The sequence below is a fragment of the Pochonia chlamydosporia genome, chromosome 6 (genome assembly GCF_001653235.2).
Source record: "Pochonia chlamydosporia 170 chromosome 6, whole genome shotgun sequence".
NCBI lineage: Eukaryota > Fungi > Ascomycota > Sordariomycetes > Hypocreales > Clavicipitaceae > Pochonia > Pochonia chlamydosporia.
The window spans coordinates 2,094,634-2,108,651 of record NC_035795.1 but is presented as its reverse complement, the minus strand read 5'-3'; the positions used below and the strand labels follow the sequence as shown (position 1 = coordinate 2,108,651).

Genomic DNA, 14,018 nt, shown 5'->3' with positions numbered 1-14,018 from the left:
AATATTCATCACTATCATGCCAGTGACCAGCTGTGGCAAGTGTCTCAAAATGAGTGTTTTCTATACATGGTATCTATAAAATGCTTCATGGCCAAATGCCCCCGAAAGACGGTCATTTTCCTTTCATGCCACGTGCTACAGCAAAAGATAATAAAAAAGATCAACACTTTCCGGCACAAATTAGTCCATTAGGTGCTTGTAAAGAATACAGGATATCCAATTTGAAAGAATTGATGGGTAGATCGATAAAGCTTTTCATTTGGTGCTAACCCCTGATTAAGCAGCCTTGACGGCCTCGTCCTCATTAGAGTCCTGCGTACCGTTGGAAGCACGGTTGGCGTGGGTGACGGCGTAGTCGTCCTCGCCGCAGAGCTCTTCGAGGGTCTTGCGAGCAGTCTCGGGGATGAGGAGGGTGGTGAAGCAGCCGAGCAACATGAAGAGAGCGTAAATCTCCAAAACATGGTCCATCCAGTTCTGGCCATTGTGGCTCTTGAGGGTAGAAATGGCACCCTGGCCGATGATGGAACCGACCTTGCCGGAGGCAGCAGAGATACCGTGGGAGGTGGAACGGTATCGGGTGGGGAAGACTTCACCGGGAACAATGAAGGTAGTGGTGTTGGGACCTGGAAGCTTGTTAGTGGTCTGGTGATTCACATTCTTGAGGAGGTTAACGATGATGAGACTTACCAAAGTTGAAGAAGAACTGGGCAAGGACGTAGATAGCCAGCAAGCCGTTGGAAGAGATGTGGTTGTAAGCGAAACCCATCACGACGAAGAGAATGGTGAGGATGATGAAACCACCGAGCTGGATGGTCTTGCGGCCAATGGTGTCAATGGTGGCGACAGAGACCCAGTATCCGGGCACAGCACCAGCCAAGACAATGATCAGGTTACCAATGGCGGTGTTGTACAGGAACTGGTAGACGCTGGTGACAGACTTGCCGCTGGTGGCGAAACCAATGGTCTGCAGAATTTGAGCGTTATTCAGGGAGAGACCGTAGAAGGCGACATCAAGACAAAACCAAGAACCAGCAGTTCCGAGCAGGAGAAGGAAGTTCTTGGGCTTGGAGTAGTGGCGGCTAAAGTCTCCCCAGCTGGCCTTGGGAACCTCAAGGTTATCCTTGGCGTGCTGGGCGACGGTGGCACGAGCGACCTCATCAGGCTCACCCTCATGCTTTCCGGTCATGTAAGCCTTGACATCGTCACCGGCCTTCTCAACATCACGGGCAACGTCAAAGGTATAACGAGGAGTTTCGGGGATGGTGAGACGGACTGTGAAGAATGGAAAGTTAGCCCTAGGTCAGGGAGGGCGAGCGCGGGATTTGGACCTGACTTACAGTAGAGAGCAATGCAGGCAGGGACGGCACCGAAACCGATCAGAGTACGCCACATCTTATCAACAGCAATCTGGCAGTCACCAGTGCAGTGCGCCTTGTCCTTGGCACCCTCCAGCGAGCCCTTGAAGCCAAGGGTGACGAAAAGCATAACGAAGGCAGCGCAAAGCTGGCCGAGGCCCTGCATGGCAAAGACGGCAGCCATCATGGCACCTCTCCATTTGGTAGTGGCGAATCTGAACAATTGGATTAGCGTCCGCTCAACTGGCTTGATGCAAAATGTTCCGTTTGCGTTGAACACTTACTCAGAAGTAATAATGGAAGAGAGGGGATAATCACCACCGATACCGATACCCATAATGACACGCCAGAAGATGATGAGGCCAATGATGTCGCAAGCAGGAGAGCCAGAGGTCAATGCCTGACCGATAGTAGCAAAGATGATGACAATAAGTTCCAAACCGTACATCTTCTTACGACCGACCAAATCGGCAAGCATACCGAAACCGAGCTGACCAACGACAGTGCCTGCAGAAGTAGCCAGCTTGATGGCGTTATCCGAGCTGGTGGGCATAGCGCCGACACCAGGGTAGTAAACAATTCCCAACATGGTGGTCAGGAGAGAGGCCGTGAAGATATCGTAGGAATCAGTGAAGAAACCAACACCAGCGACAACACAAGCACGAACGTGGTACCAGCCGAAGGGAGCCTTGTCGACCTCGGCGAGAGCGAGACGACGACGCTCGTTGAGATCGGCAACGTGCAAGAAGTCATTGTGGAAGTTGTGGTAGGCACTGTTGCCTCCAGCGGTCTTGGCAACAACAGCCGGTCCAGACATGATGGCCTTGTATTGTCGAAACGGTCTCGTACAAGCAAGGCGTTGGCTTTCGTCTCAATGGGATATAAGTCTGCTGCGTTTGTAGCTAAACAAGACGGAGCAGATATATATAAATCCTCGACAGGAAAAGAAGTAGAAGAAAAGGAAGGAGTTGGCGAAAGAGAGACAAGGGGGGAGAAAGAAGCAGGGAACTGGAAACGTTCCCTGGGCGGCTTATATTGGGATACATCACACCAGAGATGGATCAACGATGAGTCTGCAACGGGTCTACGACAAGCAGCACTTTTTCCAGGACACCCACTTGGTAAGAGCACATGGGTTGGCTCGGTGGACGAAAATCGAAGTTCCATCTCCATCTTGGGGCCCTGTTGGTTGATTCGCCGCGGAAACAGCCTCGAAAAGATTGGTGCGTAAGACGATGGATGTCGTTGTACTCCGTACTCCGTGCAAAGGGATATTTTTTGCCTTCCCTCTGTGTTGGTCCCCTAGTCCGTCGAACGCCTCCCAATATCAAGCTAACGACCATTGAGGATGCTCAGCCGGGATGGATGTTCCTGGCTGGACCTCGCGTGATGAGTCGAAATCGTGGTTCGGTATCAACGACTTACACGGAGTGTCGTTGAAAATGGACCAATCAGAGCGCGGCACTGAGACACGTTCTCACCATCGCCAAGTGACTTGGCGATGGCTTGGCGATTGGCCCCGGGAGGCTTTTCCAGGGATCCGTCGGCTTCATATTGCAGAATGTTCATTCTTACAGATGCAGCTGCAGCTAGTGCATGCCATCGACTGTTGAAAGACACTGATTTGTTGTTTCCGGCCGATGAAGTCGGTGGTGAGCTGGGGTGATGGGAAGAGTTGCCGGCTTGGCACTTGGCGTGGCATTTCTGGGTGTAGCCGTAAATACATTGACTGACGATTCCCAATTGGGCGACCGAGAAGTGTTTTGGCGTTGACCGTGTGTGAGAATATGTAGTTCCGCAAAGCCGTCTGCCTGAAGACAGCCACTATGTGATACGGACCACAGGTGTCGACGAGCTGCCAGAAAGCCTAGCTAGGTGCCAAGTTTCCACCTCTCGGTGACGATTGAGACGTAGAAAATAAGATGAAGTGGAAAAAGATCTATTAATACTGAGCATGATTGTAAGGCTTTCTAGTCTGATGGACGTTTTGCCCTGTGTCTGTCAGAGCGAGACGATGGGACGTTGGTACGTGGTGTCGGGGCCGCCAATGCAGCCCGGTGGATGGTTCGCAGAATGCTAGACTTCAGGATTGAGTAGCACAAATCAACAAGTCTAATTATGTGCTTATTGATGGATGGATGTCATACCTCGCGCATTGGTGCCTCGTAACTGGTGCCTTGGTCAAAGCTAACTTTGGCCAGTCGGGCCCTCGCGGTGCCACCAAAGGTTGATGAATGTGAAATGTCAAGTCGACACATGCATGGAGCTCCTCATTGATCTTCATTCCCCAGGGGACTTCCGTACACAGAAGTTGGCAGGTGGGGCTGCCGTTGGTTCTTTCCTGGCCAGAACTGCCTCCAGATGTCTTGCTTGGGTGCCTCCTTCTCTCCCACTTCCCATGCTCCGTGCTCCACATAAAATCAATGGCACAAAATCAAAGTGCCTGGCCTCCAGAAGAGTCAGGAATTGTGTGGGCTTCGGCGCCAAACTTCAAGACTGTCGACCGAAGCTCAATTCAAAAGATCCAGAACGCACCACTCACGCTCACTTCCTCTAACTTCAAAGTCGAGTTTTCGCCTCGCTCCGTCGCTAGTAGACGCAGAAGCACGCGCTCATGCTCCGGAAACCAATTGCGGCCACCCCATTGCCACCGTTCCCTTCTCGTTATTCCCATCCATCCTTGTCGAGACTGCATAGTCCAGAGAACCGTCTCCATCGTCAGCCCCAGCTGGTCCATCCATCCATTACGCCTCACCAGCGTCTCTCCACTCCTTCTGTTGCGTCTTGAAGACGGATACCCTGTCTTCTCACCCACGTGCATCAAGCTTCCCTTCTCAGGGTCCCGAGCTGGCAAGCTCCCACGCGATATATTTCCTGCGCCGCTTCACCTTGCTTGCGAGCCGATCTATCCGGGAAGTCACTGTACCTGTCTTATTGGATTGGATTTTTCGTCTCTTGGTGTTCTTGAGGCTTGCTTGATTTCCTGCCTTGGTGCGTGTTGCCAATTGATGTGTTTTATTCTTTTATGTGTGATTCTTATCTAACATCTTATTTTGGTGTCGATCAAGATGTCCTACACCATGGCGGTTCAAACGCCAGCGAAATCGACTGTTGCGACAAAGGATGTCAAGAAGGATGATGAGCCTCCTCCATTGACATTCTCAGTCCTCGAAAAGGAAATTGACAAGCAAGATGCTATGAGATTAGTCGCCGACAGCATTGCGCAACAACGACAAACTGCCTCATTTTCAGTCATTGCGCATCCCGTCTGTTTCGTCGGCTTGGTCGCAGCCTGCACTGCCGTTTATCGCCAAAATGTACACCGCGACTTAGGCACGACACTCGTCATGGTCTCTGGACTCATAATTGCCTACTTGGCGGGTGTGCGACTCCTGACGGCCAACTATATCCGACTTGCTGAGAGCCTGAAGTGGAAAGAATGGATCGCCAGCCCTGAGGGGAAAGAAGACTACGTTCTGGCAGCTCGATATGGCGAGGAGCTCATTGCGACTATTGTGCTGCGGATTCTGGCACCGGCTGGCTCTACCAAGAAGACACGGTCATCTTCAGTCAAGGGCGGCAGCGGAGTTATCCGCGCCTGGACCACCAAGTACAGATATCGCAACAAGGGGATTGGGGGGGACATGTTGCGCATGGCCATTCTGACGACGCGAAGCAAGTGCGGCGAGGGGGCGCAAGTATCATTTGACCCGAATCACGCCAACAGCGCGCGGCCTCTTCACGAAATGTTCAACAGACCTTTTATCAAGCGGGAGGAGAAAGCGCAGAAGGCGTTGGCGCATGCATTGGAGTCTTGCGATCGGGGTGATAGCAGTTTCAAAATGGAATAATGTGTAATGATTTGAAAAGGAATTTGGAAGGGCAGTTATAGGTGATAATTTGTATTGGATACATGGATAGACGAATCAATATAAGAGATACCCGACGAGCGTGCCTGCATTCTAGTTCGTAGTATGATTGACAGGCTCGAAAGCAGCCAATTTATGTGCCAATACTTTTTATAGTAAGTGTCTCTCAACCCTCTTCAACTCGTATCGCAGTTCAGTCGTCCTTCCATATCCCTTCTTGTTTTTTTGATAGTATATCACAACTCACCACAACTATACAAATGTTGCCAACTCTAATCCATTGTCCTACCATGCTTGACACTCATAAGTACCCAGACACACCCACAACACATAACATCCGCCTCTCAAACCCAGCATCACCAAACTCCCCACAAAGGCATCCCATCCTACAACTCAGACTTCCCATCCTTCTTCTTCTCCTCCTCCCTCTTCTCCATCTCCTCCCTCAACACCCTCAACGCAAACAACTCCCTCGGCCTCCCCGCAGCATCACAGCTCGCAAACCTCCACCGCGGCCCATGCCTCATCCCCACCAAATTCACCATAAACCACCTCACCACCTCCGGCATCCGCGGCCAGTTCCTCCACACGCCGCCCTCAAACGTCCTATCCGTATTCAACAGGAAAAACGGCAGGATATCCATATATCCCGCCTTTGTGACCGTGTTCTTCCCCCACGCCTTGAGCATGTCGCTCGCCAGAGCGCCCTTGTGAGACTCCCGCGCAGGCACACTCGGATGAGCGGACATTTTGGTCATGACGCCTACTTCGTGGTGCAGATGGGTGGAGAGGTCCTCCGCAAACGAGTCCATTACCTTGCGGAGTGCCTTGCTGTCGTAGCTCGTGGAGTTGAGTGTGGTGAGGTAGTTTCTGTAGGCGGCGAGGCCGGGAAGGAAGGATTCTACACGAGTTAGACGCTGCACTTGTGATGTGGAAATGATACATACCGTGCTCTTCTTTCATGTTCTCCCAGATGGTGTCATCGCCTAGTATGCCTACCATGTCGGGGAATAGCTTCGCCTCCTCGTCGTCGTGGTGGGAAACCACAAATTTGTGCCACGTGAGCGCATAGGACACAAAGTCGCCTAGGTCATCGGGCTTGATGTGCGGCGCCTGCAGATAAATCGAATTATACCCCCTTATGATGGCATTGTGCAACAGCGCCATGTGAGTTGCCGCCGTGGTGAACAGGTCATTCTGCAAGAGTCAGTAACGGCAAGAAAATGAAAAGTGAGCTGCCGTACCTTCTGGTTCAAAGTCCACGGCGTCTCAACCAACTTTAGCGGCCCATCTGCCCATTCTGCCTGCGGCGCAGTACGGTCATGGAAATAGGGCGACCGGCGCGAGAAGAGGTTCGCCCCTAGGAAGATGTAGAATACAAGTGCTGTGAAGCCAGCGGACCACATCGTCGCTGCGATTACAGATCCAAAAGTCGTGTGTTCCTGAAGAATGAATAAATGGAAGTAACGGCGGATTGGAAAAGTTTCAGGGAGGACAGCCTGGCGACATGTGAGATTTGGTATGCGATACAAAAGGTCCTGAGATGTCGGCCGATGGTTAGCTAATTGGGACTTTGTGATTGGCGCTTGCCCCAGATGGGGTGTGGTGGTGGATTTTGATGGATTGACAATGGTCTGGGGTTGAGCCGTTGTCCGGTTTGCTTTGCTTTGCTTCTCGGGCAGGGGTCTTGATTCTATTGATCTGGTTTGGGCATCGGGGGTTCTTTTGAACCGGGTTAAACCGCATTGAAGATGGGACCAGGAGCTTTTACTAGGGCTCTAGGAATGTGTGCGCCAGTAAATAGGCGCTTATCAGGACAATTGAATAATTTACATATATTTTACGATACAGGTAGAATGCCTTTACAGAATCCAATGACATGAAAAAGCTTTATCAACCGCCCAGCAACCAACATTGAAGCTGTTCACCTACCACGCTCCAGGAGCGTTTGCTGAGCGAACCTCATTCACATGAACATCCATCCGACGGACCAATTATGCGTACTTTGTATCAAAAATTAATATAGTTCAATGCAAGGCTTCTACTCAGTACTGTTGTATCTGTGTACATATCTATATCCCATCGCTAACCTCGCATCAAAAGAAGCGCCAATTTCCACAAACGCCAACAGGGCAAATACACTGCATCATACAAAAACCTTGTCATCGTACCGAATGCGTTACTTATGCATTTTCTGATATCTACTATGCAAACGCACCCACGACCGCCATTAGCAGGGCGCCTCCAACAACTGACAAGTACGCTTGAAGACGCTTTTTGCCCTTGAGCACACGGTAACTCTTTTCTGTCAAAAAGTCTTCTGCCAAAAGCTGCACTAGTCCAGCGTACAATAGAAGCCCTGACGAAATGGCATTCATAAATCCAACCACCAAAAGGCCGCCCATGGATGCAGGGTCATACATCTTGTGCACAATCAGGCCGATAGCCTGGCCGAGCGGCGTAGTGAAGCCATATGCGAGAACCATGAGCCATGGCCGAATGGAATTCTTGGGAAATTGAATAGCGGCGATACGGCTGCCTAGAGCAAGACCTTCAAAGGACTGGTGAAAGCTGATGGCGATCAGAAAGACAACAAATGCCGGTCCGGTCGCCACTGAGATGGCCATGCCGATAAAAACGCTATGAAACAAGATACCGGCTTCAAGTAAAAGACACTGCAGAAGCTGTCGTCTCGTCTCCTCTGGCGACTTAGGGGGTGGAGTCGGGTCCGAGGGGTCCGCTCGGGTGCTCGGCTTTGTAAGGGAGGCATATGGCCCATTGTGATTGTTGCTCTCGGGAGCAGGATCCAACTCGTCCATGTCAAGCTCCAGGTCTGAATCTCCATCGGTGAAGTCATTCTCTCTGGATTGGCGTCGCCGTGTGCCTACCGTAGGTGTAGATTCAGGCAGCGGCGAGACTCCGGCCACAAGTCCCTGGGTCGCCTCGACATCATCCATAGATATATCCTCGGGTCGGTGGCTCCTCGTCCGTCGTTCAGACATGCCAGGATGGTCATGCAGCGGCACATCGTGAAACTCGCCATCGCCATCGCTTTCGTCGTTATCGAAAAAGTCGTGGGCATGTGAGTGCGAATGGCCGGCACCACGAGCGGTCAAATATGACTCGACGCCAACAACAATTATGGCAGATACCATGGCTACAAAGCCGGGAAGCGGCGTATAACCTTTGCTGAAAAAATAAGGCAAGCACGGATCAGTCAGGGACTGGAATGCCATCGGTAGGAGATGCACAAATGCAGTAGCGAGCAGCACACCCGTTCCGACATGTTGGCAGTAGAAAATGATGTTCTTTTGTCGTTTTCCGGTTGTCGCTCGTCGTGATATTAGTGGAAATCCACAAGCTATACGTTTTGGAGTCAGTCACAGACCCCCGATCTTGTGTAACAAAGGTCTCAGCCGCAACAACTCAGTCTCGTACCTAATGTGCTCAGGACCAGGATCAACAACAGCGCGAAGACGTGCGCTACAGTATCGTACCATCCTGTTTGCTTTCCTCCGCAAGCCGGCCGGTCGCCTTCATCTTTGCGTCGTTGCAACTCTGCGAACAGCAGATTGGTTGGGATGCTTGACCAGGGCGAGTCTGGACAGCTTGTTAGTCTGGGCAGGGTTTTGAAGGGTAATGACGATTAGACTGGAGCTTACCTCCCATGGCTGCTTCGTTATTGTCGCCCATTACGGCAATATTGTCGATAGACTAACTACTCCGCGGGAAAAGGGCAGTTCATCTCATGGCGAGCGCTAGGAAAAGTACAAAAATCAACGTCGAGGGTTGACAAACGCTCCGTCAGGAGAAGCCATAAGTTATTGTGGTCTTCTCCCATTATGTACACGAGGCAAGGGGTCCCGTCTGGTTTGTCCCTTGGCAGGCAGTGCTTCCTGGTGGATCAGGCGGCGCATAATCCTCGGGGTCCGGGGTCTGCGCCAAGCACGTCCCCATTGAGCAAGTTTAATGACTGCCTGGTGGCACCTTCCTGGAACCTACATGTCCTGTCTGACGTTGCATACAATAATCAACTGTTGGCGTATTCTCTCCAATTATGAATTGATAGTCAACAGAGAGAGACCAGCATTGGATACATGGACCAGGACATCAGACAGCCAAGCTCATAGCCAACAGCATCAATTATAAACCAGCTACACCGCCAGGTGACGTTGTCAAGTGTTCATTGTCCCCAACGAAATGTCGGCTCAAAACGACTCCATTGGAGAGTAAGCCAACATTCCAGCCAAGACCTGACGAGGCTGATCTAGTGGCGCCCAGGCCACAATTAAGCTCATTTCCAACAAACTCGGGTCATCATTTTCAGCACATAAAAATAGCCACCTGGGACCGGCAGATCAATAGACGCAGGCAGAACATGAGAAGACTTTTTTCATCATTAACTTCATAAAGCTCCCAGTATATATGGTATCTGTACAAATCATTCAACTCATCCTCCAATTTACCGCCCACCGACTCTAATCACGCCAGCAGCCATGAGCTTCTGGATCTTCGATCGCACACCTGGATTCTTCATGTGTTCTTGAAGAGCCATGGGGTCGGACTGGGCCTGCTGCAGAATCGACTGCATGACAGGATCCTGCATAATCCCCATGATCTAATTGAAATTGAATTCGTTAACAAGGTCTCAAAACAACCAACAGAACGGCAAGTACTTACGTCTGGGTCCTTCATCAGTCTCTCGCGAGTCTGCTCCTCGGTCTCGTTGTCACGGGCCGAGTACATGGCGTTCAATGCCTTTTGTTGCTGTTGCTCAATTTCACGACTGTTGGCATTGTTGTGGTGCTCTTGATCGACCTGGGTGGCCTCGGCGCAGGCATCCACGCAGTCGGAATACTTGCGCATGCCAAAGAAGGCTTGAGCCTTGCGAATGTACGCTCTGATAAAGGTGGGGTCCTTCTTGATGGCCGTGTTGCAGTCGTCAACGGCGCTGGGGAATTCAAACAACTTGATGAAGGCGGCGGCACGGTTGCTGTATCCACGAGCATCTTCTGGCGCTCGCTTGATCATCTCCGAGTAGGCTTCCACCGCACCGGGGAAGTCGTTTGCCTTGAATTTATCGTTACCCTGCACACGAGCCTCTTCAGCCTTGGCAGGATCGATGTATGCAGTCTTGGCCGCATCAAGCTTGCGCTTCTCCGCCGCTCGCAACTTGTTCAGAACATCAGGTGTTCGGTGTTCAGTCAAGGACCTGTTGTAGTTCTCAACAGCCTGGGCCAAGTCACCCTTCTTGTCGTAAGCATTTCCAATACGGGCGTAGCTCTTGGCAATAAGTTTGAAATCGGCGTAGACTGTGCGGCCTTCGTCAACGGCTTTGGTGCAGGCTTCAATGCACTTGTCGTAGTCGCCCTTCTCAAAATATGCGGCTCCGAGGTTGTTAAGATAGGTGATGTCCTGGAAAATATCCCAGGCCTTGGAGTAATGTTCAATGGCTTCGTCAAACTTGCGCTTTTTGTAGTTCTCAGTACCAAGGGCCTTCTCCTTGTCGGCCTCCTCCTTCTTCTTTTTCTTCTCCAGAGCTTCCTCATCCAGCTCCTCTGGCTCAGGTTCGGGTTCAGGAGCCTTCTTGGCAGGCTCGGGCTTCTTTGTCTCCGGGGCATCGGTCATGTTGGTGTCCTCGCGAGGATCCGAGTCACGCATTTCCATATCGACGCCCATCAACACACCCAGAACCTGGATCATTCTAGGGTCGCTGAAAAGATCCTGGGGATTTCCAGGATTCTGTTGCATCTGCTGCAGCTTGGCCATAAAGGTAGGATCAGCGAGGAATGAGCTAGTCTTGGGGTTGTTGGCGAGCTTCTGGATCAGATTGGGATCATTGAACATCTGGCCTAGACCCCCGGTAGGGTCGGCTCCAAAGCCACCAGGGCCACCTATCAAACACAAGTCAGCAACAATACCAACTAGAAAGACATGACGATCTCAAGAAGGATGCTATGTACCTGCTTCCTGTTTTATGGCCTTCTCGACAGAGGCCAAACCACTCTTCAGCTGAGTATTATTGGCATCAAGCTTCAAGCCCTCCTCGTAAGCATCATTGGCACCGAGCAGGTCGCCTTTTCCGTGCAGGGCAGCACCTTTTCGACCCCAGCCCTTGGCCCAGTCTGGTTTGATCTGAGTAGTCTTATCAGCGTCGGCCAAGGCGTTGTCCCAATCCTTCTTGGAGGCATAAGCAGCGGATCGATTGCTGTACAAGATGTGGTTCTCGGGTTGGATAGCAATGGCCTGGGTAAACTTGTCTCTGAAAATATGAAGGTACATTAGCTTTGAACTTGAAGAAGGAACACATTGGAAGCAGGTGGTAGGCAACATTGGGTGTTGGTGATTGTAACGTACACGGCCTCGTCAAAGTTCTTTTCGGCAATGGCCTTGTTGCCAAGAGCTTTCAGCTCATCTGCGGAAGCCATCGTTTTTTGTCTCGACGAATAGCCGGTTTAAGGATGAGTATAATTGGATTTCGTTCTGGATGAGGTATTGGCCTTCAAGTGGTCGGCAGTTCTCCCCAGCGCTCAAAAATGCCGTTTGTTTGAAGAGCAAAGTAATGTTGGCGTTTGTGGTGGGGATGAGGCAGTAGAAAATGATAGAACAGCTCGTGGATGCTCCAACCGCTTTGCAGCATTCTAGGTGTTTCGATGGCGGGCCACGACCCTCAACCAGCCCATTGGCCACAGCTGGTGTGGGGCAATACCGGCAGGCCCATGTCAGTTGAGCTGACCAGACACCTGGACTCCATGCACCCAGAGGCAGCAACCATAATCCTGGCCGTGAGAACGTTGAAAGAAGCAAAGAAATCCCAGCCACCAGACGGTGCGCCTGCGTCTACTAATGCACCAGTCGACCTGAACCAACACTCCGGTTTCATTTTCTGCCCCGACCATCTGGTTCAACCCCGGATTGCATCAATAGTCAAACCGTGCTCTCTCCCCTACAGCAACATTTGGTCTGTTGGCTCTTTGCCCATGCTCTATATTGGCTTACCCTAGAGCAAACGCCTTTCTCGAAAACGAGGCTCTAGCTGCTGCATTTGCTCACGGTGAGGTGCATCAATACGCGGCGATATATCACATGGTCATATTTTTCTAGTTTCTCATTCGTTTGGATGGGGTAATTCGACCAGGTTGTTGGTTGGCAAAAGCAAGTTGACACCAAGTCCGAATTTCATCGCTTCCAGAATCCACTGTCCCCCCAAAGCACCATTTGATACGCCAATGTTCTCGGAGAAGCAAGCCGACCAACCCAACCTGTGGGATCAAATACTTCGAAGATTTCTAAGATGAATACTGAGACCAGAGATTTTAGCCCCCAATTCGGACCAACTCATGTTGTCAATCCACTGACAACTCATACCCACACCGCCATAGTTTTACACGGCCGAGGCAGCAATGGCCAAGAGTTTGCTGAAGAGTTCTTTTCGTCTCACCTATCTGACAACAAGTCCCTAGCCCAACGGCTACCTGGATGGCGCTGGGTATTTCCTTCGTCTCCAGAGCTTTGGAGCACTACATTTCAGGAGTTGATGCCGGCTTGGTTTGAAGCCCACTCACTAACTGATATTACCGCCCGTCAAGATCTCCAAACTAGCGGCATTAGAGCATCTGTCAAGCACATTCAAAAAGTGATAGACGATGAAATTACGAAGCTCACTGGCAATGCTGGCAATGTACTCCTTGGCGGTATTAGCCAAGGTGCCGCGATTGGGATGTGGTGTCTGCTCTGTTCGAGATCTGAGCATCCCATCGGAGCATTCTTCGGTTCGAATACCTGGTTGCCATTTGCTGCAAACATAGAACGGATGATTGGTCTACGCAACAAAAACCGTGGCGATGCCATAGAGTCAGTAGCAGCGGAACAAGAGTTTGATCGTTTTGTTAGTGGGTTGCTGGCAGACGACCTCCCGGCCGCAAAGGTTTTCCTTGGCCATGGGGCTGATGACGCCTATGTTGATGTTACACTTGGACGACAAGCCAGAAATGTGCTTTCAAAAGCTGGCTTCGAAGTAGACTGGAAGGAATACTCTGGCGCCGAAGAAGAGGGACATTGGTTCAAAGCCCCCGAGCAGATGGATGACATCTACCGATTCATCGTCGACAACATGCCAGGTTGACGGCTGGTGAAGGGGTAGTATTCAGACAGCTGTGGTCTAAGGCTATTATATGCATGGTGGCACAATGCTATGTCTCCCAACGACGTATATCAAACCAATGTCTGCATTTCAATCCTTCTATTTAAGCAAGTATATTGCCCCTGATTTAAGTTCCATTCTGTAAGGAATGCACATCGCCCTATATTACCTCAAGTACACCACGAAATGCCAGCAGAGTCGCAACTTCAAGCGTCAACGCACATAAACAATCTAAACATAAGAGACTGTCACCTGCAAATCGTCAATCTCCAAATCCATCAATTGCCTCGGCGCATACATCCTCAACCAAATTACACTAGCCCATTCGTAAGCTTCGCGCGGATGATCAACTACGCCGACCAACCACATTCTTCCAGCAACCGGGACGGGATAACACACGCAGAAATCCCCAACAGGCAACAACATGTCGCGTCCTGAATTCATGCGGGGTGCTTCATATAACTCCAAATAAGTGATATTGGATCCTTGAGAATATGTTGCATCTGGCGCAGCATGACAAGGACTATCCAAAATGCCTATTCCTGTGATTGGTTGAATCTCAACGCCTTCCAAAACCCCTGCTAGCCAAGTCCAAAAGCTCGTGGACATAAAAAGACAACATGAACGCATTCTCTCACTATCACATTGCCA

General features: G+C 50.8%; 7 protein-coding genes across 7 annotated transcripts; 2 read left to right on the top strand and 5 right to left on the bottom strand.

The window, feature by feature from the left end:
* Window positions 1-276: 276 nt before the first annotated feature.
* On the bottom strand, window positions 277-2,172 carry VFPPC_08943 (inorganic phosphate transporter PHO84; the record flags this gene model as incomplete). Its single annotated transcript, XM_018287558.1, has 4 exons — window positions 277-623; window positions 688-1,272; window positions 1,338-1,570; window positions 1,640-2,172. The coding sequence occupies 4 exons, from the start codon at window positions 2,170-2,172 to the stop codon at window positions 277-279; spliced, it is 1,698 nt and encodes a 565-aa protein (XP_018140609.1).
* A 1,698-nt stretch (window positions 2,173-3,870) lies between these two features.
* Window positions 3,871-4,176, bottom strand: VFPPC_16416 (hypothetical protein; the record flags this gene model as incomplete). Its single annotated transcript, XM_018294169.1, has 1 exon — window positions 3,871-4,176. One exon carries the CDS (start codon window positions 4,174-4,176, stop codon window positions 3,871-3,873), a length of 306 nt encoding a protein of 101 aa, XP_018140610.1.
* A 247-nt stretch (window positions 4,177-4,423) lies between these two features.
* VFPPC_08944 (acetyltransferase) lies at window positions 4,424-5,206 on the top strand (the record flags this gene model as incomplete). Its single annotated transcript, XM_018287559.1, has 1 exon — window positions 4,424-5,206. One exon carries the CDS (start codon window positions 4,424-4,426, stop codon window positions 5,204-5,206), a length of 783 nt encoding a protein of 260 aa, XP_018140611.1.
* A 404-nt stretch (window positions 5,207-5,610) lies between these two features.
* Window positions 5,611-6,630, bottom strand: VFPPC_18039 (hemerythrin HHE cation binding domain-containing protein; the record flags this gene model as incomplete). The annotated part of the gene is made up of 3 exons (XM_022429699.1): window positions 5,611-6,125; window positions 6,172-6,421; window positions 6,469-6,630. The coding sequence occupies 3 exons, from the start codon at window positions 6,628-6,630 to the stop codon at window positions 5,611-5,613; spliced, it is 927 nt and encodes a 308-aa protein (XP_022285259.1).
* Window positions 6,631-7,428: 798 nt separating this feature from the next.
* On the bottom strand, window positions 7,429-8,917 carry VFPPC_18038 (ZIP family zinc transporter; the record flags this gene model as incomplete). The annotated part of the gene is made up of 3 exons (XM_018287560.2): window positions 7,429-8,585; window positions 8,663-8,824; window positions 8,887-8,917. The coding sequence occupies 3 exons, from the start codon at window positions 8,915-8,917 to the stop codon at window positions 7,429-7,431; spliced, it is 1,350 nt and encodes a 449-aa protein (XP_018140612.2).
* A 769-nt stretch (window positions 8,918-9,686) lies between these two features.
* On the bottom strand, window positions 9,687-11,652 carry VFPPC_08947 (heat shock protein; the record flags this gene model as incomplete). Its single annotated transcript, XM_018287561.1, has 4 exons — window positions 9,687-9,842; window positions 9,905-11,118; window positions 11,188-11,486; window positions 11,582-11,652. The coding sequence occupies 4 exons, from the start codon at window positions 11,650-11,652 to the stop codon at window positions 9,687-9,689; spliced, it is 1,740 nt and encodes a 579-aa protein (XP_018140613.1).
* Window positions 11,653-12,518: 866 nt separating this feature from the next.
* Window positions 12,519-13,349, top strand: VFPPC_08949 (phospholipase/carboxylesterase; the record flags this gene model as incomplete). Its single annotated transcript, XM_018287563.1, has 1 exon — window positions 12,519-13,349. One exon carries the CDS (start codon window positions 12,519-12,521, stop codon window positions 13,347-13,349), a length of 831 nt encoding a protein of 276 aa, XP_018140615.1.
* Between the last annotated feature and the right edge of the window lie 669 nt (window positions 13,350-14,018).